This window comes from Urocitellus parryii, chromosome 5 (genome assembly GCF_045843805.1).
Source record: "Urocitellus parryii isolate mUroPar1 chromosome 5, mUroPar1.hap1, whole genome shotgun sequence".
Lineage (NCBI taxonomy): Eukaryota > Metazoa > Chordata > Mammalia > Rodentia > Sciuridae > Urocitellus > Urocitellus parryii.
The window spans coordinates 186,150,219-186,174,404 of record NC_135535.1 but is presented as its reverse complement, the minus strand read 5'-3'; the positions used below and the strand labels follow the sequence as shown (position 1 = coordinate 186,174,404).

General features: G+C 55.5%; 2 protein-coding genes across 7 annotated transcripts; one reads left to right on the top strand and one right to left on the bottom strand.

Moving 5' to 3' along the window:
• Positions 1-733: 733 nt before the first annotated feature.
• Positions 734-13,500, top strand: Psd (pleckstrin and Sec7 domain containing). Its single transcript, XM_026401142.2, has 16 exons — positions 734-1,387; positions 1,649-1,751; positions 2,220-2,580; positions 3,292-3,732; positions 4,854-5,048; positions 5,211-5,291; positions 5,487-5,599; positions 6,181-6,239; positions 6,352-6,441; positions 9,902-9,945; positions 11,236-11,426; positions 11,511-11,581; positions 11,691-11,848; positions 11,982-12,126; positions 12,397-12,540; positions 13,270-13,500. The coding sequence occupies exons 1-16, from the start codon at positions 734-736 to the stop codon at positions 13,498-13,500; spliced, it is 3,081 nt and encodes a 1,026-aa protein (XP_026256927.1).
• Positions 13,501-14,164: 664 nt separating this feature from the next.
• Positions 14,165-22,279, bottom strand: Nfkb2 (nuclear factor kappa B subunit 2). 6 transcript variants are annotated; one of them, XM_026401124.2, is made up of 23 exons: positions 21,728-22,279; positions 20,314-20,579; positions 20,024-20,105; positions 19,867-19,907; positions 19,514-19,612; positions 19,286-19,437; positions 18,923-19,029; positions 18,674-18,832; positions 18,288-18,392; positions 18,076-18,161; positions 17,797-17,992; positions 17,570-17,698; positions 17,235-17,444; positions 17,010-17,151; positions 16,490-16,604; positions 16,185-16,398; positions 15,861-16,030; positions 15,634-15,736; positions 15,355-15,506; positions 15,148-15,217; positions 14,771-14,943; positions 14,526-14,637; positions 14,165-14,430 (listed from the first exon to the last, which is right to left on the bottom strand). In XM_026401124.2, the coding sequence occupies exons 2-23, from the start codon at positions 20,332-20,334 to the stop codon at positions 14,306-14,308; spliced, it is 2,763 nt and encodes a 920-aa protein (XP_026256909.2). In that variant the 5' UTR covers positions 20,335-20,579; positions 21,728-22,279; the 3' UTR covers positions 14,165-14,305. The 6 variants fall into 6 exon arrangements, with proteins under 6 accessions (XP_026256909.2, XP_026256910.2, XP_026256911.2 ...); XM_026401125.2 differs by lacking the exon at positions 21,728-22,279 and adding an exon at positions 21,533-21,554; XM_026401126.2 differs by lacking the exon at positions 21,728-22,279 and having other exon boundaries at positions 14,165-14,427; positions 20,314-20,618.
• Positions 22,280-24,186: the final 1,907 nt, after the last annotated feature.

The following is a 24,186-nucleotide window of genomic DNA, read 5'->3' as shown; positions in this document are numbered from 1 at the left end:
TGTTTTTTTGTGTGTGCATGTGTGTGTGCATGTGTATGCGTGTGTTTGCATGTGCATTTATACCCGTATGGAAAAAAAAAAGACACGTATCTTTTCCATTCAGCATACAATATCTATGTATTAAAGATAGAGGTCTCTGTTCAGGCCTCTGCTATGCCTCTCAGCCCTTCATCGTCCCTATATAACCCCTGTTCTTCCTTTCCTTCCAGAAGGTCTGAGTTCTCCCTCTCTGAGTGAGGGTCTCCCATAAGAGGGACTATAGAGCACTAGGGCTGAGTAATGGTGATGGTTGACTGACATTCCTGATCCAGAGGTTGGGATACCAGCTTCCCCCACACTAGAAGTAGCTCCAAATTACCAGAGACTCAGCTCACTCAACTTTTGAACTAGCTTCCTCACTCCTCCCAGGGTGATGCTCAGGGCCCCCAGGTAGAAGGAAAGGATCCAGGGTCTCATTGGGTGGATGATTTTTTTCTTCTCAGGCCTCCAAGGAAGTACCCTCCAGGGATGGGATCAATGACCCCATATTTCCAGGGTGGGCTAGGTCCCTGGAGTGCAGAGACCCAGCCAACTTTCCTCTCCTTTTCTCTGCTGACCTGCCCATCTAACCCACGGGCCCTTCACCCCCTGCTCCCCCTCCTCTCTTGCAGGCCTGTTTGAAGAGCATGCAGCCCCCTTACTCCCCACCTGGCCTCGCCATCCCTGCCCCCCCAGCCTGACCCCCGGCCCCAGCATGGCCCAGGGTGCCATGCGCTTCTGCTCGGAAGGTGACTGTGCCATCTCCCCACCACGATGCCCTCGCCGCTGGCTCCCCGAGGGGCCAGTGCCCCAGAGTCCCCCAGCCAGCATGTATGGCAGCACAGGCTCCCTGCTGCGGCGAGTGGCAGGTCCAGGTCCCCGAGGCCGGGAACTGGGACGTGTAACCGCACCCTGTACACCTCTGCGTGGCCCCCCTTCTCCCCGCGTTGTACCCTCACCCTGGGCACCCTCTTCACCCACTGGGCAGCCCCCACCGGGGGCCCAGAGCTCCGTGGTCATCTTCCGCTTTGTGGAGAAGGCCAGTGTGAGGCCACTGAATGGGTTACCTGCTTCTGGAGGCTTGAGTCGGAGCTGGGACTTGGGTGGAGTTTCTCCTCCCAGACCCACCCCAGTCCTTGGGCCTGGCTCCAACCGGAAGTTGCGGCTAGAGGCATCCACATCAGATCCACTCCCAGCTGGAGGAGGTTCTGCCCTTCCTGGCAGCAGGGACCCCTTACGTGGGCCACCAGTCCCACCCCAGGTTGGAGCAGATGGTCTTTACTCTTCTCTTCCCAATGGTTTGGGGGGCCCCCCTGAGCGCCTGGCTACACTATTTCGAGGACCTGGTGACACTGGATCCCTGAACCAGGTATGCAACCTGCCTTCGGTTTCCTGAAGCCCTAGTGCCCCAATGAAGGGGCAAGGCTTGGTTCCCCTGTCAGGCTTGGGCCTGTCTCTGAATCTTTCAATGTCCTAAATCTGTCTCTTTCTTGCCTTCTGTGTTTGTCCTTGTGTCTCTGCACCTCCATTTCTGTCCCTGTGTTTTTATTTGTTTCTGTCCCATATTGTCCTTGTATATCTCTGGCTTCAATCTCTGGGTGCTGCCTCTGTCTCTCCCTCCTTGGCTCAGGGGAACACCTGGTCCTCTCCCCGGGAAGTGTCCTCTCATGCCCAGAGAATTGCTCGAGCCAAATGGGAATTCTTCTATGGCTCCTTGGATCCCCCCAGCTCAGGTAAGGCCTGGGACTGAGCCAGGGGAAGGGGGCAGGGCCTCCCAACAGCAGCTGAGGACAGGTAGGGAGGCTTCCTTCAAACCTGCCCCAATCCTTTCCTGGGCTCCTTAGTTAGCCAAAGCCTCTCCCAGCCTCAGTCTTCCCATATGTGTCATGATGGTGGACAGGCATAGAATGGGAACCTGAAGGAGGTTCAGCCATGGAGGGAGGGGACAGCAGAATATCAGAGTCATTCTTTGGAGTAGAAAAGGCACTGATCTCCTTCAGGCTTCTCAAAGTTGACAATGACTTAGTTTGAAATGAACTCCACTGGCACAAGGATAAGCAAAGTTTGTGACAGGAGGAATGGTGGCTAGACAGTGAAAGAACTTCCTGCCAACATGAGACCATGGGGGAGTTGCAGAATAGGACCAGGACAGGGGACTGAAATGGATAAACTCCTGACCCATATGCCTATACACACTACAGGTGCTAAACCCCCAGAGCAGGCCTCCCCATCTCCATCTGGGATGGGCTCAGGGCAGGGCTCTGGGGTAGCTGTGGGGCAAGCAACCAAGTACTCCGAGACGGACCTGGACACGGTGCCCCTGAGGTGCTACCGAGAGACTGACATCGATGAGGTGCTGGCTGAGCGGGAGGAGGCTGACTCAGCCATCGAGAGTCAGCCCAGCTCTGAGGGCCCACCTGGCACTGCCCGCCCACCTGCCCCACATCCTGGCCCATGCCCTGGCCCTCATTCCAGCCTGGGCAGTGGAAATGAGGACGAGGATGAGGCAGGTGGGGAAGAGGATGTGGATGATGAGGTGTTTGAGGCCTCAGAGGGGGTCCGGTGAGTGGGGAACTGGGAGAGGAAATGGCTTGCTCCTTCCCACTGGCCCAGAGACAAGGGGGTGGGGTGTGGGTATCATAGGGACATGGATAAGGATGAGAGCAGGGCTGGGAGGGTCAGAACCAAGTTGATGGTTCTGAAAGGGCAGTGTGGAGTATAGATTTCAGGCAGAGGACTGAGGCCTGGCAGTGTTGGGGATGTGGGGGCATCAGCAAGAACTCAGGAGACAGAGGAGCCAACGCGTTTAGAGGATCAGAGGCAGGAATGAGAGATCAGAAGTCAGAATTCATCCCGATGACATGGGAGCATCAGTCCAGAGCCTGGGGCCAGGCAGGAGACTGGAGAGCGTGGGGGCTTTCCTTTCCGTCTCACACCCCATTGCAGCTTGGAGCCTCATCTTCTCCTAAGATGTTGCCAGAAATAGAAATGGGATGGCAGGAGGGAAGCGGATCAGGGGAAAGGAGGAGAAAGGGAGATTAGCAGGGAGGGAGGAAGAGGGGGATTGGGTGCTGGGGTGGGCAGGGCTGGGGTGCTGCAGAAGCACCGAATCTTTTGCACCCTCAACTCAGCTAGCTCTTTTTTTGGGGGGGGGGTTGAACCTGTGAAAAGGGGATCATAATCCCCTTAACAGAGTCAGTGTGAGAGCTCAATAAAATCATGCCCCAAACCTGTGCTCTGGGTCCCTGATCAGACATTTCCTTGCCCTTGCAGGCCAGGTAGCCGGATGCCTCACTCAGGCCCTCTCAAGTCACCTGTGCCCTTCCTTCCTGGGATCAGCCCCTCAGCTGATGGGCCTGACTCTTTCAGTTGTGTGTTTGAAGCCATCCTGGAATCACACCGGGCCAAGGGCACCTCCTATACCAGCCTTGCCTCCCTGGAGGCCCTGGCCTCACCGGGCCCAACCCAGAGCCCTTTCTTTACCTTTGAGCTGCCTCCTCAACCCCCTGCTCCCCGGCCTGACCCACCTGTTCCTGCCCCACTTGCTCCCCTTGAACCGGATTCTGGTACCAGCTCTGCTGCTGATGGGCCTTGGACACAGAGAGGGGAGGAGGAGGAGGCAGAGGCCAGAACCAAGCTGTCCCCAGGGAGGGAGCCCCCTAGTCCCAGCCACTCTGAAGACAGCCTTGGGCTGGGAGTGGCACCCCTTGGCAGGTAAGCAATTCCTTTGGTTTACTCAGCCCCAAGGCCCTCAGGGTCCCAGAACCAGCTGGTTTAAGGAACAGATCTGAAGTGTGAGGATGTAGTTTGTACTCCTGACCCCAAGTGGGATGGTTAACAGATATCTGTTTTCCCATTTGGAAGTCTACTTCCATTGACCCCTTGTAACTCCCCTGTGGGTTCAGATCCAGTAATTGGAGAAACCATAATTCAGGACTGGAGGAACCCCAGAGAACATCCTTTATCTCCCCTGGAAGGCCCTTTCCTCCCCAGGTGGAGTCTCTCACTGCCACCTGGCCTGAGGGCTTCTCTAAAGCCAGTCAACAGCCCCTCCCATATTCTCCCTCCCTGGCCCTGCCCAGTCGGGTGTCTCTCCTCCTGCTCCAAAATCGTCCTTTCACAGCCTAACCTTTCTGCTCTCCCCTTTGCCAGCTACCCTCTCAGACATGGAAGCCATGGCAACAGGAGGGGGTGGCCAGGAAGACGGGGTTGCCTAGCAACCAGGAGTTTCCGGCCTCTGTCTCTGGGGTGACAGGTGGCTTTTTGAGTAGAGCAGCTGGGGTGGGAAGGAAAAAGGGGGTGAGGGGATGCACCTTGACCCCCAGTTCCCCTAACCCTAGAGCCTACTTCATGGTGGGCAGAAGGGAGGCACAAAGGAGTCTCCTTTCCCTAAAAGGTGGGAGGAAGAAACACTTGTGAACAGAAGAGTGTCTCTATTGTCCTCAAATCTTTGCCTGACCTCTACTGTTCCTCCCTGGCAGCCTATCTATCCCACCTCTGCCTATACCTCAGGGCCAGAGGCTCATGTTCCATGTGTGATAATAGGGAATGTGTATCTAATAGCAAACCCTGGGAGCTTTGGGGAAGCAGCCGGAACTCCCACAGCAATAAGACAGATGAGGGTTGGACTTGGGGCAGGACTTCCACAGACAGTTGGTAATGATGGAATAGTTTGATGAAAGAACCTATCCAGTCTCCTTCCCTGGAGAAAAGAAAAATGTGTTTCCCATGTTCCCCTCTCCCCTTCTCCATCTCTGGGTCTGGAGGCAGAGGGAGGGTCTGGGGGATCCCAAAGGACCCTGCCCCAGCCCTGAGCTGGTGTTCTACCCTGGCAGTGAACCACCCCTGAGCCAGCTGGTGTCCGATTCAGACTCAGAGCTGGACAGCACAGAGCGGCTGGCCTTAGGAAGCACAGATACCTTGTCCAATGGACAGAAAGCGGATCTGGAGGCCGCACAGCGCCTGGCTAAAAGGCTGTACCGACTAGACGGCTTCAGGAAGGCTGATGTGGCCCGGCATCTGGGCAAGAAGTAAAGCCACCGGGCTGGAACTGAGGACGGGGGTGGAGGGAATGCATCCTGGGGACAGCACCTCCATCCCTCCATTTAATGTCCCTGGTCTCTAGGTAACCCCCCACTGACCCCTTGACACTTCCCCTTGAGATCCCACCTGTCTGTCTGCCCTGTCCACAGCAATGACTTCAGCAAACTGGTAGCTGGCGAGTACCTCAAGTTCTTTGTCTTCACAGGCATGACTCTGGACCAAGCTCTCAGGTAGGTGTTGAGCCCTTGGAGGACAGTCCCTACTGTCCAGGGTTGGTGTTCAGGGGCCCAGCTATGCCTCCCTCTGACCCCCATGCCTCCCTTAAGCTGTCCTTCCCAAACTGATTGGGCATGGCTAAAGGCCAGGGCTGCCTAGCAAGGGGGCTTTGGAAGGGGATGACATCCTCCAACTTCCCTACTTCTCAGGGTGTTTCTGAAGGAGCTGGCCTTAATGGGTGAGACCCAGGAGCGAGAACGTGTGCTGGCCCACTTCTCCCAGCGGTACTTCCAGTGTAATCCGGAAGCCCTGTCCTCAGAGGGTGAGGAGGCTAGGAGTAGGGCTGCCCAGCTAACCACTGAAGCAGAAGGGTGGAGCACTACTGCATGTGTGTGTGCAGAAAGGCATGTAAGCAAGTGAACATGCCTGTAGGCATGTGAACATGCATGTGTTGTCAGACAGTGCTAGTTACATGTATGTAGGCAGGAATATTGCTAGGATCAAGAGAGTGTTGTGTAGAGGCAGGTGGCAGTTGTGTTTGCATGCAGTTGTTGAAATACATGTGCAGTACCATGCTTGGCTGGAGTGGGGATTTGCACTGGTCTGCATACACTGTGGGGTGGACTTGTTTGTGCTTAGTGCATAGAGGCATGCGTATTGGAGACAAACAGGGGGCAGTCCCTAGCACCTTAGGGAGCTAGGGAGATGGGTAAAGGTCCATGCTGAAGGATCTGCTGGAAGACAGTGATAGGGAGAGTTCACTAATGGGGTTCCAGTCTAAGGAAGATGTGATTGTGGGCCAAAGGGGGTCCTGAAAAGGGGCAGGATGAACTGAGTGGTTAGGAAGACCAGCTGTAAAGAGTCCCTGGAGGGGGCCAAAGCTGATTGTCAATTCTTTCTTAGATGGCGCCCACACATTGACCTGCGCCCTCATGCTACTCAACACAGATCTTCATGGCCACGTGAGTTGGGGGCGGGAAAGTGGGAGCCAGAAAACAGGCCCCTGCCCAGAGACTTCAAGGCCTGGGAGGCCCACGATCTCCCAAGCTTATAGGCTTCTGTTTCCTTCCTTAGAACATTGGGAAACGCATGACCTGCGGGGACTTCATTGGGAACCTGGAGGGTCTCAACGATGGCGGCGACTTCCCCAGGGAGCTGCTCAAGGTGGTGGTGGGGGCGGGGCAGGGTAGAAGCTGCAGTAGGGGAAGGAGAGACCACCAGGTGACCAAGCCTGAGGGAGGTGGGCGCGGGGGGGGGGGGGGATCGCCAGCCACTGCTCCTGCCACACGAGGCTGGGCTCTCGTGACTCAGCCTGGGTACCGCCCCCTCGCCCTGCCCCCACCTCCCAGAACATGCGCACACGCTTGCAGTAGCTGCTGCGTGTGGCGGGGGATGGGAGCTGAGCAGGAGGCCCTGAACTCTGCATTTAACCTGAACAGTTCCCCCTCTTCTAATGTGCACTGAGGTTGTAAGGCGAGGTAGGGGTCCCGGGTGGGGTGGGAGAGGGGACATAGGCACACCAATCCCTAATGTGTACAGCTACAAAGACTTTCCAGGTAACCTCTTCCTGGGAGGGACCTGGAGGTAGAGGGACCTGGGCTGGACAAAAGCTTTTCCGAGGTGTTGAAGCGAGAACACAAAGTTGGGACTAGATACTGTGTTCCTGCAGGTGCAGACCACACGCCTAGGCGCCAGCACTTGAGGAATCAGGAAGACACGGGCTGGTGGTGGGAGAAGCGGGGCATCCCCATCCCATGGGTTCACTCCTTTCCCTGATCCGGTGGTGTTTTATCCAGGGAGGCCTGGACTCAGAGGAACCCCTAGGGTGGGACAAAGGAGTCTTTGGACCACAACATACATATGACTGCAGAGGATGCATCCTAGGATGTATCTGGACTTGGGGTGTGTTGGGCTTCTGAGTTTTGGGATGTATCTGAGTCGGGGCATCCATTACTGAGTTGAGGTGTATGCTTGAGTTGTGTATGTCTGGCAGGGTGCATTTGAATCAATGGGTGTATGACGTGTTTGTGCTTCAAGGGTGTGCTGAGGGCTTATGTGTGTTAGGTTTCCATCTTCGAATTGGCTGATTTATGACATATATCCGTGAATAGAGTAGGTTTTTAAGTTAAAGATGGTATATTTTGAAGCGTACAATCGGGGTGAATGGAAATTGGTGCGATAGGTTAGTTGGAGTGTATGTTTGAACTGGAGTGTGTGAGTTGAGATGCACACATGGGCGTCTGGGGTATCTGAGGATGAGCTTGAGAGGCCGGGACTGTCCATGGCTACCCCTCCAGTCTAAGTGAAAAAAGGCCGTGGAGAGGCCTTGCGACCTCTCCCCTCACCACCACCTCCAGCCCTGAGGTGCCAGGAAGGAGTTCCAGACCCTATCCGCAGCCCGCCCCCACAGCTCGGTGCTGGGCGCGCGGAGCGCCGGGGGCCAGCGTCCCCTGGCAGCCTCCGCGGGCCTCCCCCTGCTGTCCCCGCGGCGGCGCGGGGGGCCCCCCTGGCGCTCCAGCGCCTCCATTTTGCACGGTCCCCGCCCCTAGCCTTCCTTCCCTCAGCTCCACTCCCCTCCCCGTCGGCGCCCCCTCCTTCTCGTGGAGCTGCGGAGCAGACAGCGCCGCCGCCGCCGCCGCGCTCGGTGCGTCGGTGGGAGCCGGCCGGGCTCTGGCCGCGCGCTCGCGCCGGCTGTCGGGGAGCCGTCCGCGGGCCGGCCGGGCGGTCCGGGGCCGAGGGCGGGCGGGGGCATGGCCGGGGGCCGCGGCGCGCGGGCCGGGCCAGCATGATCGGCGTCAACAGCATCCACAGCAGCGCCGGGCGGCTGCGCTCGCGCTCGCTGTGCTCAGTGCGTTACGGGCGCACCCACCGCGGCGCGGAGACCCTGTGCTACGGCTGGCCGCAGCGCTCACGCAGTCTCAAGCCCGTGCTCTACACCGACCTGGTGGTCAGCCGCCTGCAGAACCGCAAGAAGAAAAAGGCGGTGAGGGCGTGGGGGCTGCGGCCCACGCCAGGGTCGGGGGCGACAGAGGAGGCGGCTTGAGGGAGGCTCCGAGGGCGGCTGAGCTGAGGAGGGCATGGATGGAGCTGTAGGAAGTGGGGGAGCCCAATAGGGACAGAGCTCGTGGGCAGCCGGAGGTGAGCATGAACTCGCGGAGGGGGGATGGCAAGGTGGTTCTCACAAACCCGAGTCTTTTGGAGACGAAAAGGGTTTTCTAGATGGGCGCGTGACATGGACTCACTGATGGGGTTCAGGACCTTGGAAGGAAGGTGTGGCGCTCCAAGCAAAAGGGGGGTCTTGAGAGTTGGCAGGGATGAACTGGAAGACTGGAGACAGGGTTTCAGGTTGGATCTTGGTGGCTGCTTCAGCCTTCTGGTCAGAGAGTTGGGGAGTCAGGGTTCAGATTCTGAGGCATGGCAGGGTTTGGGTCAGGTGTGTCTTAGGAGGGCTATGCATTGATTAGCTTGGCACGTGCTGTGGGTGCCTCCACCCTGGGGCAGGATGTGCCGGTGTGGGATGCCTGGGTAGCCTTGTAACCAGGTACGGCTATGGGCAATGAGAGAGTCAGAGACTGTGGTGTGTGTGTGGGGGGGGTTTGGAGGGACCTGTGTCCCTTCATGGGGAAGGCGCCGACGTCACCACTGCACCCAGCTCACACGCAGGCAGCATCACATGCCACACATAGCAAAACACACACTTGCTGGGGACACACCCACTCACACAGGCTGTCGGAAGCACCCCCACAGTTGGAGGAGATGGCATGGACCCATATTTCAGGCCACTCCCCCAAAGAGGGGCCTTCTATGCCACTCCTGGAGGCCATTTTCTCTTCTGACCACCTCAGAGTCCCCATGTATCTCCAGGCCAACCGTAGGGAGGAGAGAAGAAGAAGAGACAGAGGAAGTCACTGGTTTAGAGGCTTACAATTTGGGGTGGATAGGCTTTGGGAGGTAAAGCTTCAGACTAGTGGTCACTTCTCAGTAACATAAAGTGTGCAGGTGGCTAGGGGATGGACCACTGACATTTGGCTTGATGGTGCTGTCTGGGTTGGGGGAAGGTCTCAGCTTGTCCTGGGGTTTGGAGCCATGAGTGTATATTTTAGTCAAGTAAGGAGCTGGGAGAGTGAGCCCCTATTGAGGGACCTCAGTTTCCCCATATGCTGTGTGTGGGCTTATTCTGTGGGAAGAGGCCAGAACACATGGCTGGGGGAAGGAGGGTTTATTGGACTGCTCTTCCCCATTTCCTTAGGGCTATGTTTCTCCCATCAGGATCTGAGCAGGAGTGTCCCTTAATAATAATAAAGATAATAATAGCAGCTACCATTTATTGTGCATCAGCCATGTGCCAGGATTCCCTGCACTGCTTGCCTCCACATGTTGCTATGTTTGTTCCTCCCCTTGGATACCTGCCCAAAGTCATAGAGCTAAAGTGGCAGGACTGGGCCTGGGTATTGGTACTGTATTCCAGAGCCTATGCTCATGGTCATTATACATTGCTGCCCCTTTCCCCTTAGATCTGGCTCTTCTTCCAAGTTGGGAGGGAGGGCTTTGAGCTCTGACACTGGGGTACCTAGTATGCTTTCCCCCAGGACTGACCCATACTCCCTGATTTGTTCTTCCCTAGGCCTTGTACAGCTCCATCAAGAATGAAAAGTTGCAGTGGGCCATGTGAGTCCCAGGGCTGTGTGGGGTTAGGGGTTAGGGGTGGGGAAGAGCTGCCTGGGTTATGGAGTCCTGGGGCTGTGGGTACGAGGCAGTGTGGCTGCCTTGCTTCCTTCTTTGGAGATGCCCTGCTTAGACGTGGGGTCTGTTTTGTCTCCAGCTGGGTTGTTATGACAAGTTGGGTTGGACGGGAGGAGGTGTGTTGAGACGTAAAAGGAAGGTCTCCTGGTAGCCTCGTAGGAAAGCAGAGGCCTCTGGAAGGGTAGTCTTGATCAGTAGCACAAAAGGACTCCCGTGGGTCTTAGGGAGCCCAGGTATCCCAGAACAAGGGGCTATGTTGTATCTTCTTGGTATCCCCAAGTAGAAACACAGGCAGGCCCAAAGAAAATCACGGAAGGTCCAGTATGAGGGAGAAGGTCCAGTTTTGGCCTTGGGGCCTCCAGTCTGAGGGTAGAGCCCTCAAGTAACAATCATTTGTATTTGTTGCTATCTACTGAGAGTTCAGTCACTACCCAGTTTAGCTAGGAGCTCCCAGTCTTTAGGAGAGACCTCAGAGAGGTAGAGCTCAGAATTAGGGTACAAAGAGAAATCAGGGAATGCTTTTTGGAGGACTGGAACTGAGGCTTCCCTGAGGGGAAGTATTTGGGAGGCAAAGGTGTGGCTGAAATGAGTGTGAAATGGGGAGACCACAAGGAGGCAGGCCTGACTGGAATGAAGAGAAAGAGTATTGGGGAGATGTAGTGTAAGTTTCATGTAGGAGACAAAGGGGAGCTACTACAGGTTCTGGAGCAAGGGAGTGACAAGATAGAATCTCTCTCTCTCTTTTTTGTTTTATCTGACAGAAACTGCAGACCAAGATTTTTTTTTTTTTTTTGGGGGGAGGGCACTAGGAAGCTATCCCTTCCACCATTTAACCAACAAACTATAAGCAAAGCCTCATAGTTTAGGTTAGGTACGGTTGAGACAGAGTTGAGTCAGACATGTGTCTGTCCTGGTAGAGGAGGGTGTGAGGGTTGGGTGTGTATCTAGAAATAGAGAGGATGGGGATGGTTACATGTGAGGGGAGGAAAGGACAGCTGTGGCTCTACTCTGGGGATGTCTAGTTTTAGCAAGGAGACATGCTGCCTTGAGGAGCCCTGTTCTGAGGGGGGAAACCCTGTGGCAGGAGCCTCAGGTTGAAGAGACCCCCTGCAGCTCCACAAACGCTGGAGGAGCTTTCCAGGGTGGGCAGAAGCCAGGGCTGAAGGGGGGTATGGCTCCATGACCAGCTCCCCTCTGAGGCCATCACACCTGCAGAGACGAGGAGGAACTGAGGCGCTCTCTGTCTGAGTTGGCCGACCCCAACCCCAAGGTCATCAAGAGGGTCAGCGGGGGCAGTGGCAGCGGCTCCAGCCCTTTCCTGGACCTGACTCCTGAGCCTGGGGCTGCCGTCTACAAGCACGGGGCCCTGGTGCGAAAGGTGCACGCAGACCCTGACTGCAGGAAGAGTACGTGGCCAGGAGGGGGGTCTGGGGGATGGATGGGGGTGGGCCTGTCCCAGGCCCCCCTGACCTGCCTTCCTTCCCCCCCAGCACCTCGGGGCAAGCGGGGTTGGAAGAGCTTCCACGGGATCCTCAAGGGCATGATTCTCTACCTGCAGAAGGTGCGGGGCCAGGCCCATGGTGGGGGCTGTGCTGACTTGGGAGGGAGAGTGGGTGGCCTGGCCTAGGCCAGGCCAGACTGAGGCCAGAACAAGATGGTCACCCCTGCAGGAGGAGTATCAACCTGGGAAGGCACTCTCAGAGGCGGAGCTCAAGAATGCCATCAGCATCCACCATGCTTTGGCCACCCGCGCCAGTGACTATAGCAAGAGGCCCCATGTCTTCTACCTGCGCACTGCTGACTGGCGGGTCTTCCTCTTCCAGGCTCCGTGAGTGTCCTTTTCCTGTCCACCCCAGACCCTTTCCTTGTCCCTGGATTGCCTCATTTCTTCTCAGGCCACATCCTGAGCCAGGACAGGCATCCCTTGGCCCAGATCCCAAGGGACTGTGCTGTCTCCCCAGGAGCCTGGAGCAGATGCAGTCCTGGATCACTCGCATCAATGTAGTCGCTGCCATGTTCTCTGCACCCCCCTTCCCAGCTGCTGTTAGTTCCCATAAGAGGTTCAGCCGCCCTCTGCTGCCCAGCGCTGCCACCCGCCTCTCCCAGGTAGCCCCAGTTCACTTGGCCCACCTGCTGCCAGTGGGATGGAGTGGGGCAGGCCCAGGCTGGGTGCACTCCAGGCTGCTGTGTGTTGCATCCCTATGACAGTCATGGGAGACAAGCAGAGGCTGAAGTCCAGCCCCTACACTACTTGCTAAGCTGGAAACCCAGCCATAGTGTGCTTTGCTTGTCCAAAGGGACACTTTGTTAAAATTTGCCCAAAGGCACTGTATATCTAGATAATAGTGACCCTGACTGTTCTCTCCTGGCTGTTAGGAGGAGCAGATGCGGACCCATGAGGCCAAACTGAAGGCCATGGCAAGCGAGTTGCGTGAGCATCGGGCCACCCAGCTGGGAAAGAAGGCCCGAGGAAAGGAGGCTGAGGAGCAGCGGCAGAAGGAGGCCTACCTGGAGTTTGAGGTGAGTCTCCCTGCTTGGTACTGTGCTTCCCAAACAGGCTCAGGCTAGGGTTAAGGGTGGGGGCTTTTATACTTATTTATTTTCATGTGGTGCTGAGAATTGAACCCAGTGCCTCACACATGCTAGGCAAGTGCTCTACCACAGAGCCACAACCCCAACTCAAGGGTGGGGGCTTTTAAGAGTTGTATCAGCAGCGTGACCTTGGGCTTAATCTCTCTGAGTGTAAGTTTTCTCTTAGGAATAAGGGTAACACTCACACTCCCTAGGGTCAGGAGGTAACACGTCTGTTTCCTGACTCTGGTAAAAACTCAAGAAATGGCTGAGCGTGGTAGCGCATGCCTGTAATCCCAGCCATTCGCTGGGGAGGCTGAGACAGGAGGATTGTGAACTCAAAGCCAATCTGAGCAAAAGCGAAGGGCTAAGCAACTAAGACCCTGTCTCTAAATAAAAAACAAAAAATAGGGCTTGGGATGTGGCTCAGTGGTTGAATGCCCCTCAGTTCAATCCCTGGTACCAAAAAAAAAAAAACAAACAAACCAAAAAACCTCAAGAAATGTTAGCTATAACCCACAGGTAGTTCTGAGAGCCCAGAGAAAGTCATCAACCTGCCAGCTGGGGTCTTTTGGGATATAGAGATGGGTGGGACATTCCATCTCCTAGCTGGTCATGGGTGTGGGAAGGGCTGGGAGAGGAGAACAGGTGCTCATGGCTCCTGGCCCCCTGCCTCAGAAATCCCGCTACGGCACCTACGCAGCACTGCTTCGGGTCAAGCTGAAGGCAGCCAGCGAAGAGCTGGATGCCATAGAGGCAGCGCTGGCCCAGGCCGGGAGCGTGGAGGACGGACTCCCTCTGCCTCACTCCAGTCCCTCCCTGCAGCCTAACCCCACCAGCCAGGCCCGCACTCAGCGTCCTGGCTCACAGCCTCGGTCAGGGGCAGGCAGCGCAAGGCGGAAGCCCTGAACAGGGAGTGGGAGTGTGGGGGATGGTGCCTGCTGGGCACCTGCATGATGACATGGCCCTGCCTAAGCCCGGGCCGGCCTCGGGCCACCCATGAGGGCCTCCTGGCCCAGGGCCCGACCGCGCCGGACGCGGTGTCCGGGGCAGGGCAGGGTTGGGCATGGGCCTCAGGAGCCTAGGCTAAGGGCGCCTCTAAGACCCCTTTTGTGATAATGTTTTGCACTTTTTCGTACAGGGTGGGTGGGGGTGGGAGGGGCCAGTGCCCCGGAACTTTTGATGGGGTCCTTTTTTTTTTGTGGGAGAGGCCTGACAACATTTCCGCTTTCTGCCAAGACTATCCCCACCCTGACACCAGCAGTCACACTCTCCATCCTGGGGCCTGGCTCAGACAGAGGCCCAGAGTTGAAGCTGAGCTGGTTTTCCCTCCTTTTCCATGAGGGCTCACCTCTCTCTTTCCAGAGGTGGAGGAAGGGCATCCACATTGAGGCCCCATCCACAGACCAGGGTGGCACCGCCTGCTTTCCCTCCCTCAATGGGCCCTGTCCTTTGTACAGCCTCTGCCCCATTAAAACTGCTCTGAATTGCTGGCTGGGTCTTGTCTTCTTGTTGGCTTGGGGCCAGGGCAGGAAGCTGGTTCTAGGGACTAGAGTCACACTGGGGGCTGCCATAAGATGGGAAGGGGGTCCTCCCAGAGAATCTTTTATTTGCTCCAACTGAGGTGTGGGCATGGGGTGTTAAATAAGATTTGGACTAGATAGGGATGCTGTACAGAGAAGTTCAGGAAGAGGGCTGAAGGGCAGGTGGCAGTTCAGTGCACCTGAGGCTGGGGGTGCCCATGGCAGAGCCCTCCTGGTGGCTCAGGGGGTGGGCCCAGCTTCTCTGCCTCCTGTTCCACTGACTGGCTCCCATATGCACTGTCTTCCTTCACTTCTGCTGGAGGGACACAGGGAAAGGAACGGGGGCAAGTCAAAGGCTCAGGCTTCCCACCCTGCAGACCCAGCTCCATCTTCCAGGCTGGCCCCCTTTACCTGTGCTAGGCAGCTTTTCTCGGGTCTCAGGACCTCTTAGCAGTCGCACTCCTTCATCTAGACCCATGTCAGACAGGGCATCCAGCAGACCTGACAAGTCACCACCAGCCAGCTGAGGAGAAGGAAGAGACAGGTTTGAATCATGCTTAGGGCATTAGGGTGGGGAGCCCAGGGGCCAAGGAATCATCTGGGCTCTGAGGTGGGCAAAGCATATGGGGGCTGGGATAGAGTATAGATTGTCCCACCTTATAACTGCGCAGGAGGCTGCCACTGGGTGAAGCTGTCTTCCGGTATGTGTCCACTAGACTGCGTAGTCCTAGCCGCTCTGCCAGCTCTGCCCAGCTACCCTGGGCTTCTGGCCCATCTAGCAGCTGCTCCAGATTCTGTAAGGCTGTCTCCCCAAGTGACAGCCCTGGTCCTGATGGGGCACAGATATAAACATGTCAGTTGCCTCCAGATATGGGCAGAGACAGATACCTGGACACCACCTTTCCCCTGGAAACCTGACAGTCAAGGCCACTGGGATAGAAGATGGAAAGGAAGAACCCTCCTTCAGAGGTTTTGAAGGAGAAGACCTCTGTTAAGATGCTCCTGGGGCCTGGGAATATTTGTGAGACCTTACCTGCAGGGCTGGGTGGGGTCAGGGGGGGCTCCATGATGTTCTGAGCAGCATTAAGCAGCAAGGTCTTCACCTGGGGAGATAGCTTTGACTACTTCCCATCCTACTCTTAAGCCTAGCTACCTGGAAGTCCACACTCTGGGCCCCATTCCCAAGCCTAGGAGGTACCTGGCGCTTTGTTAGTTACTTCCAGTGCCAGAATAGCCTCACCTTGGTGCTGCGCGTGAGGTCAAGAGGTGTGTGGCCCCGGAAGCTGCTCTGGATGTCCCTCTCAGGTCCCTCGGAATCTGAGTCGCTTCCAGAGGTGGGAGGTGAGGGCAGTGGGCACAGAGGCTCCTCGTTTTCTGCGTGAATGTCAGCACCTGGGGAAGGAAGGCAGTCATCCGGTGGGACAATGGGGGCCTACCTTAAGAAATACAAAATGGGGGTACTAGGAGCACCCTTTTCCTTCCCTTGCCCTGTTCATATGCCTCTATGGGTGAGACTGACCAGCCTTTAGAAGGAGACGGGTAAGAGTTGGGGATCCCAGTCCAGCTGCCAGGTGTAGGGGTGTGTTTCCGGCAAAGGTGCGGGCGTTCACATTGGCATGGAGCTGTGGGGTGCAAGAAAGCGGACCCCAGCATGGTTCAGTTGACTGACCCTTTCCACACACCTCATCATCATTCTCAATCTCCCTGCAATCTTGGCTCTACCCCTTCCACAATCCTCATTCCCACCTTGGTGACCAGATGTGTAACCAACCCCAGCTCCTCCATCTCGGTGGCTAGATGCAGTGCTGTTCGGCCTCCCTGTCGCTCTGCAGCCTCCACTTCAGCTCCATTGTCCACCAGCAGATCCAGGCACTCAGGGCTTCGGGCACGAACTGCCAGATGTACTGGATACAGTCCTGGAAATGCAGGATATCAGTCTATAGCTGTGATCCCAAAGTGGCCTCAAGATTAGCCCTGATGAGCCAGTCTCAGCACCTAATGTCTACTTGCAAGACACCCTCATTGGTCTTCACCTCTACCCTCCAAGTTTGGAGTTGGTGGGGAACTTACCCTCAAAATCAGGCATATGTAACAGTTGGGGCACAGTGGGAGCTCCACTGTGCAGCAGTGCTTGCAACAGGTTTGGGGCTCCAGCACCTGCCCGCAGTGCCAGGTGAATGGCTGAGTCTCCATGCCGATCCAGCAGTGCAGGGTCTGCACCCACCTGTAGCAGAAAGCTCACCACCCTTGTCTGTCCAGTTATCACTGCCAGGTGCAGGGGTGTCTGAGGAAAAGTCAGGGTGAGTCAGGGCCAAGCCAGCTTAGACCCACCTGCCTTCCAACTGCTACTCCCTTACCAGTAGGTGCCCCCTCACCTGGTGCAGGTGGTTGGTGAGGTTGACAACACCGAGGTGCTGGGCATGGTAGATGACATGGGCTATCTGCTCAATGACACTGGTCTGCCCGTGGATGATTGCCAGGTGCAGCGGCCTGGGGGTTGAGGAGTAACTCTGGCTTAGCAAGCCCAGCCACTCAGGATTATTTGCCCTCAAAACCCCACCACTTCTTTCCTAGTCTCTCTGGCTGGGGCTTGTTGAACCCAAAATATCTCCAAGGACATCGCCGTACCTGAACTTAATCCTTCTCTGCACTTTTTATTATGTCCCTTCCTCAGTTGACAAAACTGAAGTTTGGAAAGGGTAAGTACCTTGAGCAGAACTAGCAAAATAGTGAGATTTGCAGTGAAATTCGCAGAACCTGAATTCTGGTCTTTTCAAGTCCAGGGGCCAGCTCTTTGCAGATCCCTTTCTTGCTCCCACACCACGACCTTGCATCAGGGGTGGTAAATCCCAGACCCTAGGAAGCCCGGCCTCGGCCCGCCCTCTAGCCGCCTACGTGTCTCCGTTCTCGTCCTGAGCCGTCAGCAGGTGGCGCTGTCCCGCCAGCAGTGCACGGGCGTCCGCCGTGACGCCGTAGTCGAGCAAGGCTCGGGCGCTGCGCTGCGTCAGGCCGAACAGGCGCGCGTTGTACTCCCGAGCTGGGGATGACAGGGGGCATGGAAGGATGCATGACTGGTCTCCAGCCCTGGCGTCCCGACCGTTCACATTTTGGAGGCCATACCTCGCAGCAGGGCGTCCGGAGCCTGTGGTTCGTCCTCTGGGTTTCCAGGGGGCGCGCTTGGCTCTGCCGCTTCCTCCATAGCATCCACACCTGGCGCGGAGGAGGCCATCTGCGCCCCGCCCCCGCCGCCCGGGTAGCAGCCCATTGGGGCCGCGCCGGACTGGTAGGGGCTGTAGGCCAAGGAGGAGGGGAAAAAGCCGAGGCTGCCACCTGTGGGTACAGGCAGGGCTGTGGGGAGCGGGCACCAGCCAGGACTCTCCCCAATTTCTTCCCCACCATTTCTTCCCCCCCATCCCTATCCCCTCCACACCTCTTCAGCCTTCAGTACCCCTCACCTCCTCCTCCAGCTCCTCCATAACCCCCAGCAGAGCCCCCAGAGCCTCCACCCATGTGCGAGCCACCTCCAAAGGGCTGGGAGAAGGTAGGCAATGCCTTTCTGCGCTTCCGCTGCACCTCCTCCTTGTCTGGGGGCAAAGGCAAACAAATGTTAAATCTCTAGTTCAAGGGTCATGCCTTAGGGTCTCTTCTTTCAAAAGTACTCAGACTGGCTCCTAGAAATCACCTCTTGGGAACCCTCCAGCCCAGCCCAGTCCCATAGGATCCTCAAGCCCAGTTCCACCTTCCACCAGAGGATAATAGGTGAACTGTTTGGAGTCAGATACATCCCCTCCACGCTTGCGTTTCAGTTGTAGGAACACCGTTACAGGCCGCTCAATCTTCATCTTGTGATAGGGAGGTGTCCGGAACACAATGGCATACTGAGAGGGTGGGGGACAACACAGGGTGTCAGTCAGGCCTTTGCCTAGTTCATCCCCTAGCCCAGGCCCTGATCCCTAAGTACCTGTTTATGAACATCTGTGGGAGAGAAGTCCCCAAAGGCCTGCCATCCATTCTCATCATCCTCATAGAACCGAACCTCAATGTCATCTACAGGAAAAGTGAAGCTTGACCATAGTTTCTGGGAGAACCTTCACAGCCATTTATCCTGGACCTGCTCTGATCCTCAGGCTAGAACTCAGTGTCCCTAATTCCCAGTTTAGTCTCCAGCCTCACCTTTCTGCACCTTGTCACAAAGCAGATAAACTTCATCTCCACCCCGTACAGAGCCCGCTGTCTTGTCCATTCGAGAAATCTTCAGGTTTGAGGCCCCTGGAGATTCTATGAGGTGGGAAATAGATTAGGTGATATAATGCCACACTGATGGAGCCAGGGGCTTTAGGGTTATTATCTTGACAACCCAGGAGGTACAGGAATTACTAATGTCCTCTCATTTACCAAAGATGGAAGCAACACTCAGAAGGAAAAATGAGATGCTCAAGACCATTTAGCTCATACATGGCAGGACCAGGTTCAAACCAAGGCCTGTTTGACTCTATAGCTTGACAATGTCCCTCATGCTCCCTCTGGCACCCAGGCCTGGCACCAGTTAGGATACTTACTACTGTCATGGATGGGCTGGGAGATAACTGGCTTCAGGGGAAGGGAAAAAGAGCCATCACTGGCTCGAAGGAAGGCAGAGAAGCGTAGACGCACAATACTCAGATCCATCACTTTCTTCAGCTCTTTGGCCTCCTGCTCCAGCTCTCGCCGCTCAGCCTCTGGGTAGTGAGCATATGTGTAACCACTAGGTTCCTCCTCTTCCCTGCTCCTTCTTTGAGTAGTTTCCATGATTCTCCCTGCCTCCATACCTGTAAGACCGTGGGGCCTGGAGCGGAGCTTCTGCCTCTGAAGTTTTTGTATCATAATCTCCATCATATTCTTCTTGGTCACATGCAGGACACCCAGGTTATTGAATCTGGAGAGGAGGAGGAGTCAGAGGCCTTTGCCCATGCATTTCTTTCCTTCTGAGGCAGCCTTCCCACTGCCAGGCTTAACATAGCCCTACTTCCTCAAGGAAGTTATTCTTGTTAATACTTGGGCCCTATGGTTCTGGGGCCAACCTAAGCCTCCCCCCTTTGTCAGATGCTAAGCACACAGAAATGGGCTGGGGCCTAGGATTGGTAGGCAACAAGGGGCCATCTTAGAGGGGACCAGGGCTAGGGGGCACTTACTGGGCAGTCATGTCCTTGGGCCCCACAGAGACAGCACAGACTCCCAGCTCTGAGCACTGCTTGCCCACCAGGCTGTGGGCATGAGCACGAGGTGGGTCACTGTGTGTTACCAGGTCCACCTCAATCTTGGCAGGGCCCTCGTAGTTACAGATCTGAGTGGGGAAGACAGCTGTCAGTAATGCCCCAACATGCTGTCTCAGCCTACCCTCCAGCATCATCCTAGCTTACCTTGACAGTGGGATAGGTTTTCCGTCCCTTCTCACTTGAGGCACCAGGCAGGCCTCCATGAGAAGGACCTTCACAGCCATATCGAAATCGGAAGCCACGCTGAAAGTCCAGAGTGACATTGTAATCAGGAGAGACCATCCTAGGTAGCCATACCTTTGGCCAGCAGTGACCATAATAATCAGTTATGTCTACCCTGAACCAGAAGCACCCCCACTGTGATCAACAGCAACCACCATCCAAACCACAATGGCTTCCTTGGACACTGATCCCTGGGCCCCAAGTCCACCCACCTATAGCTACCCCATTTGCCCCCAAGTTGAAGCCATCCCACACCATCCTTTTTGCTCACTCACTTGCTTAGGCTGTTCCACAATCACCAGGTAGGGGCCATCAGCTGGGGACAGAGGGACCTTGTTAAACTAGGATCTTCTAGCATGTTATCCAGGCAGAGGGCACATGCTCTTCCTTCTCCTCCCTCTAACACAAGGGGAGGTTAGCTGACTTACTAACCTGTCTCGGGGACTGGCTCCTTGGGTTCCACAACGGAGGGACTGAATTTGAAATCATCATATTCAGCAATACCATCCAGACCCTGGTTTGGAGACAGATTGGAAATGGCTGATTTTGCTCCATCCCAGAACCCTCCCACCTCCCAGCTTCAAACCTAAGCAGCTTGCAGACAGGTGATCAGACTGACAAGCGAGCTGAGGACACACAAACGTAAGGGAACTGAGCGGCTCCCGCAGAAAGAAAGACACTGGGGGCACCGGCTGCCTTCAGGGCCAGGCAGCGTGACTCACTGGGTCGTAGCAACTGTCCATGTCTCTGGGCTAGGCCCGGCTCTGTCTGGTGGCTTCGGCCCCTGGTTCTGCTTCTCAGAGTTTTAGGCTCCCGCCTAAGGTGTGTGTGTGTGGGGGGGTGACGGGGGGGTGGCGGGTAGGGAATAAATCAGGATAGGGGTGGGAGGAAAAGGGGTGCCCAGATTTGGGGGAGGGTCCGATCTCCTCGGGTCGCCTGTCCGGGTGTGGCGGGTAAGATCCGGTGGAGAGCGAGATCCGGAGCTGGGCTGGGCCAGGGAAGGGGCAGAAAGTTAGAGCAGTTTAGGAAAGTCCCGAAAATACCAGAGGAGGCGGGGCCGGAGGGGGCGGGCCTGGAAATGACGCCAATGGTCCCGCCCCCGGGGCGGGAGGGGCTGGAGGCTCTCACAGGCTGTGGGCACCGACTGCCTGTCCACCCGCAAAGGGCACGGAATCCGGGCAACCCCTGATGGGGGTTAGGTCTCCTCCTCCCTCCAGTGCAGGCGCCGCGGACAGAAGGTCTTTCGCGGCCCGAGAGGCTCAGTCTGAGTCCGGGCCCGCCCCACCCCGTCCCGCGCTCCTCTGGCTTGGAGTAACCTTGGGATTTTCTGCCAGGAGGGAGGCCACGGCTGATTCACCCCAGGGGCTTTTGGGGGGACATTCCTGCTGTCGGAAGGCCTCCTCTTCGAATGACCTGTAGGCGGGGGTTCTTCCCAGTTGGGGGCCCTAGGGTACTGCCCCGAGAACGTGACTCTGGGCTGCAGGGTATGGGAAAGGTGTCTCCTTGGGATAGGTTTCTCTCCCTCTCCGCGAATGTCTCAGCTGCCTAGATTCCCAAGCTGCACCTGTTCCTGGTGCCCAGGCCGATCCCTGCACATCTCCGACCCCAGCACAGCCATATGGACTACATGTATGTGTCTCCATCACAGGGATACAAGTGTGTTTCGGCCCAAATGCTCAGATTCATATTATGTGCAGGGTGTCAACATGCATGTACAAGTGAGCATATCTAAACAGGTGAGTTCCTGAGCTTCTCAGTGTAGGTAAATGTCAGTGCATGGCTAGATGTGTAAGATACGGATGACATGTTTAGGAGGTTGTGAATGAAGGGTGTGTCCAGGCATTGGTGCACAGGTGAGCATGTATGCTTGTGCATGTGTGCGCGAGTTCGACTGTAAAGACACTGCTGTATTCGTGCCTGCACAAGTGCAAGAGTACGTACCGGTCTGCGTATGTTTGAACAAGGATGTCGACGTGTACCTGTGCGTTTTGTTTGCGTCGGCGCTTTCTGGATGCTTGCGTCTGCTGCTCTCCAGATCTGGGACTCGGTCACCTAACGGCCTGCCCTCCTGCCTCCTCCCACAGGCCCCCCACCCCGGTATCCTAGCTACCCAAGGGTCTTAACCCGGCCACTCACCGTGGCGACGACTCTGGTTCCGGCTACTATTAGCGTCCGACCCGCCTCGGACGGGTGGAGACACTACTCCAGTTACCAGGACACCAACGGGGAAAGCCCCTTTTCCGCCCCCCGGAGGGGGGAATTCCCGTGACGTTTCCGTGCGTCACGCCTCTAGCACCTTTTCATTGGCTGAAAGTTTTAACTCCGGGACTCGCGCAGCCAACCAAGATCGACTCAGGCGCGCCTCTCAGAGCGGAAAGGTTTGGGCTGGGCGGGGAGTAGGGGTGACTGCCCACCTGGTGCAAGCTCTGGCCGGAGGGCTAGCCCCTGCCAGGACCGGTGACCTAGCACCTCTCCCAGCCGAGGGCTACGGGGCTCGGTTCTCTTCACCCGCCCAGGCTTGCCCTAGACAGCTGAGAGTCCCGGCTGGTACTGGGCTTTTGCTACTCTTAACGCGTGGCTACCTCCGAAGCTGGGGAACCCCGAGGGGAAGCCGGCTGGTCCCAACCCTCCGGTCCCGCGCCCCGAGCCGGGCCGACTGCTGGGAAGTTAGGGGAAGAGGAAGGAAGTTGACTTTGTGGTCAGACCCAGGGCGCCATCTGGCGGCCTCTCTGGAGTCACTAGGAGACTTTGTACAGGGCCCGAAGGCTCCTCCTCTAATCCTCTAAAGGCACGCCTGTAATCCCAGCTGCTGGAGAGGCTGAGACATTCTGTCGTAAGGAGGGAGACTGAGCCCGAAATTTAAATCTACGTGGCAGATCCATAGTGGACCAGGTTTTCACTCTGACCTGTTCGATAACTCTGCGCTGGGAGAGAGATAGGAAGTTTTTACCTAGGAGACCCAGGCCTCTTTCATCCACCACACAGATCAATAATATTAGAATTGAACCGGCCCGGTTGCGCACGCCTGTAATCCCAGGGGCTCAGGAGGCTGAGACAGGAGGATTTCGAGTTCAAAGCCAGCCTCAGCAAAAATGAGGCGCTAAGCAACTCAGTGAGACCCTGTCTCTAAATAAAATATTTTTAAAAAAGGGCTGGGGGCGCTGGGTTGTGGCTCAGCAGTAGAGCGCTCGCCAGCACATGCGAGGCCCTGGGTTCGATCCTCAGCACCACATAAATAAGTAGATTAAAGCTATTGTGTCCAACTACAACTAAAAAATAAATATTTGTTTTTAAAAGGGCTGGAGATGGGGCTGGGGATGTAGCTCAAGCGGTAGCGCACTCGCCTGGCGTGTGCGGGGCGCTAAATTTGATCCTATAAAATTAAGATGTGTCGGGCTGGGGATGTGGCTCAGTGGTCGAATGCCCCTGAATTCACTCCCTGGTACAAAAATAAATAAACAAACAAACAAACAAACAAACAAACAAATAAATAGGGCTGGGGATGTGGCTCAGGCGGTAGCCCGCTCGCCTGGCATGCCTGCGGCCCGGGTTCCATCCTCGGTACCACATACAAACAAAGATGTTGTGTCCGCCAAAAACTAAAAAATAAATATTAAAAAAAAATTCTCTCTCTCTCTCTCTCTTTAAAAAAATATAAATAAATAAATTAAAAATAAATTAAAATTGAAAAAATAGCCCAAATCTAAATAGTTCAATCCCATCTCTGATGTAGAAAATGACCTCTTGTATACTTTTTAACTTCCACTTGAACACATCTAACAGCAGAAAGATCACAACAGGAATTCACTAAGTCCCACTCAGGGCTGGACCTCTCTGGTTGTTTCTTAAAGAGTTTCTTCTCTTTAGAAGGTGCCTTAAATTATCTTCATTTCTACAGTAGTCAGTCCTCTCTTAAACTTGTAATGGAATAATGGACAATTTCTGGGCCCTCTTGCTGTCCCTAATTTCTGCAACATGTCTCTGACCTTTTTTGGGGGTGGGGGGCGGTACTGGGGATTGAAATCAAGGGCACTAGACCACTGAGTCACCTGCCAGCCCTATTTTTTATTTTAGTTAAGAGATAGTGTCTCATTGAGTTGCTTAGTACTTGGCTTTTGCTGAGGCTGTCTTTGAATTAGAGATCCTCCTGTCTCAACCTCCCAAGTCACTGGGATTACAGGTGTGCCACCAGCTATTTCTGACCTTCTTAAGGATGCAATTTACTGGCTTGGCACAAAGAGGTTCTTGATTATGGTTCTTGATTTGGGCTCTTCATTTCCTATTACTTTTCTTCCTCTTCATCTTGACAGCGAATATAATGTTAGAGTACATTAGTGTAAGCTCTTATTCTTCCCTCCCAATATAGCATGAAAATACACAGATTGGGTATCCCTTATATAAAAATGCTTGAGGGCTGGGGATGTGGCTCAAGCGGTAGCGCGCTTGCCTGGGATGCGTGCGACCCGGGTTCGATCCTCAGCACCACATACCAACAAAGATGTTGTGTCCGCCGAGAACTAAAAAATAAATATTAAAAAATTTCTCTCTCTCTCTCTCTCCTCTCTCACTCTCTCTTAAAAAAAAAAATGCTTGAA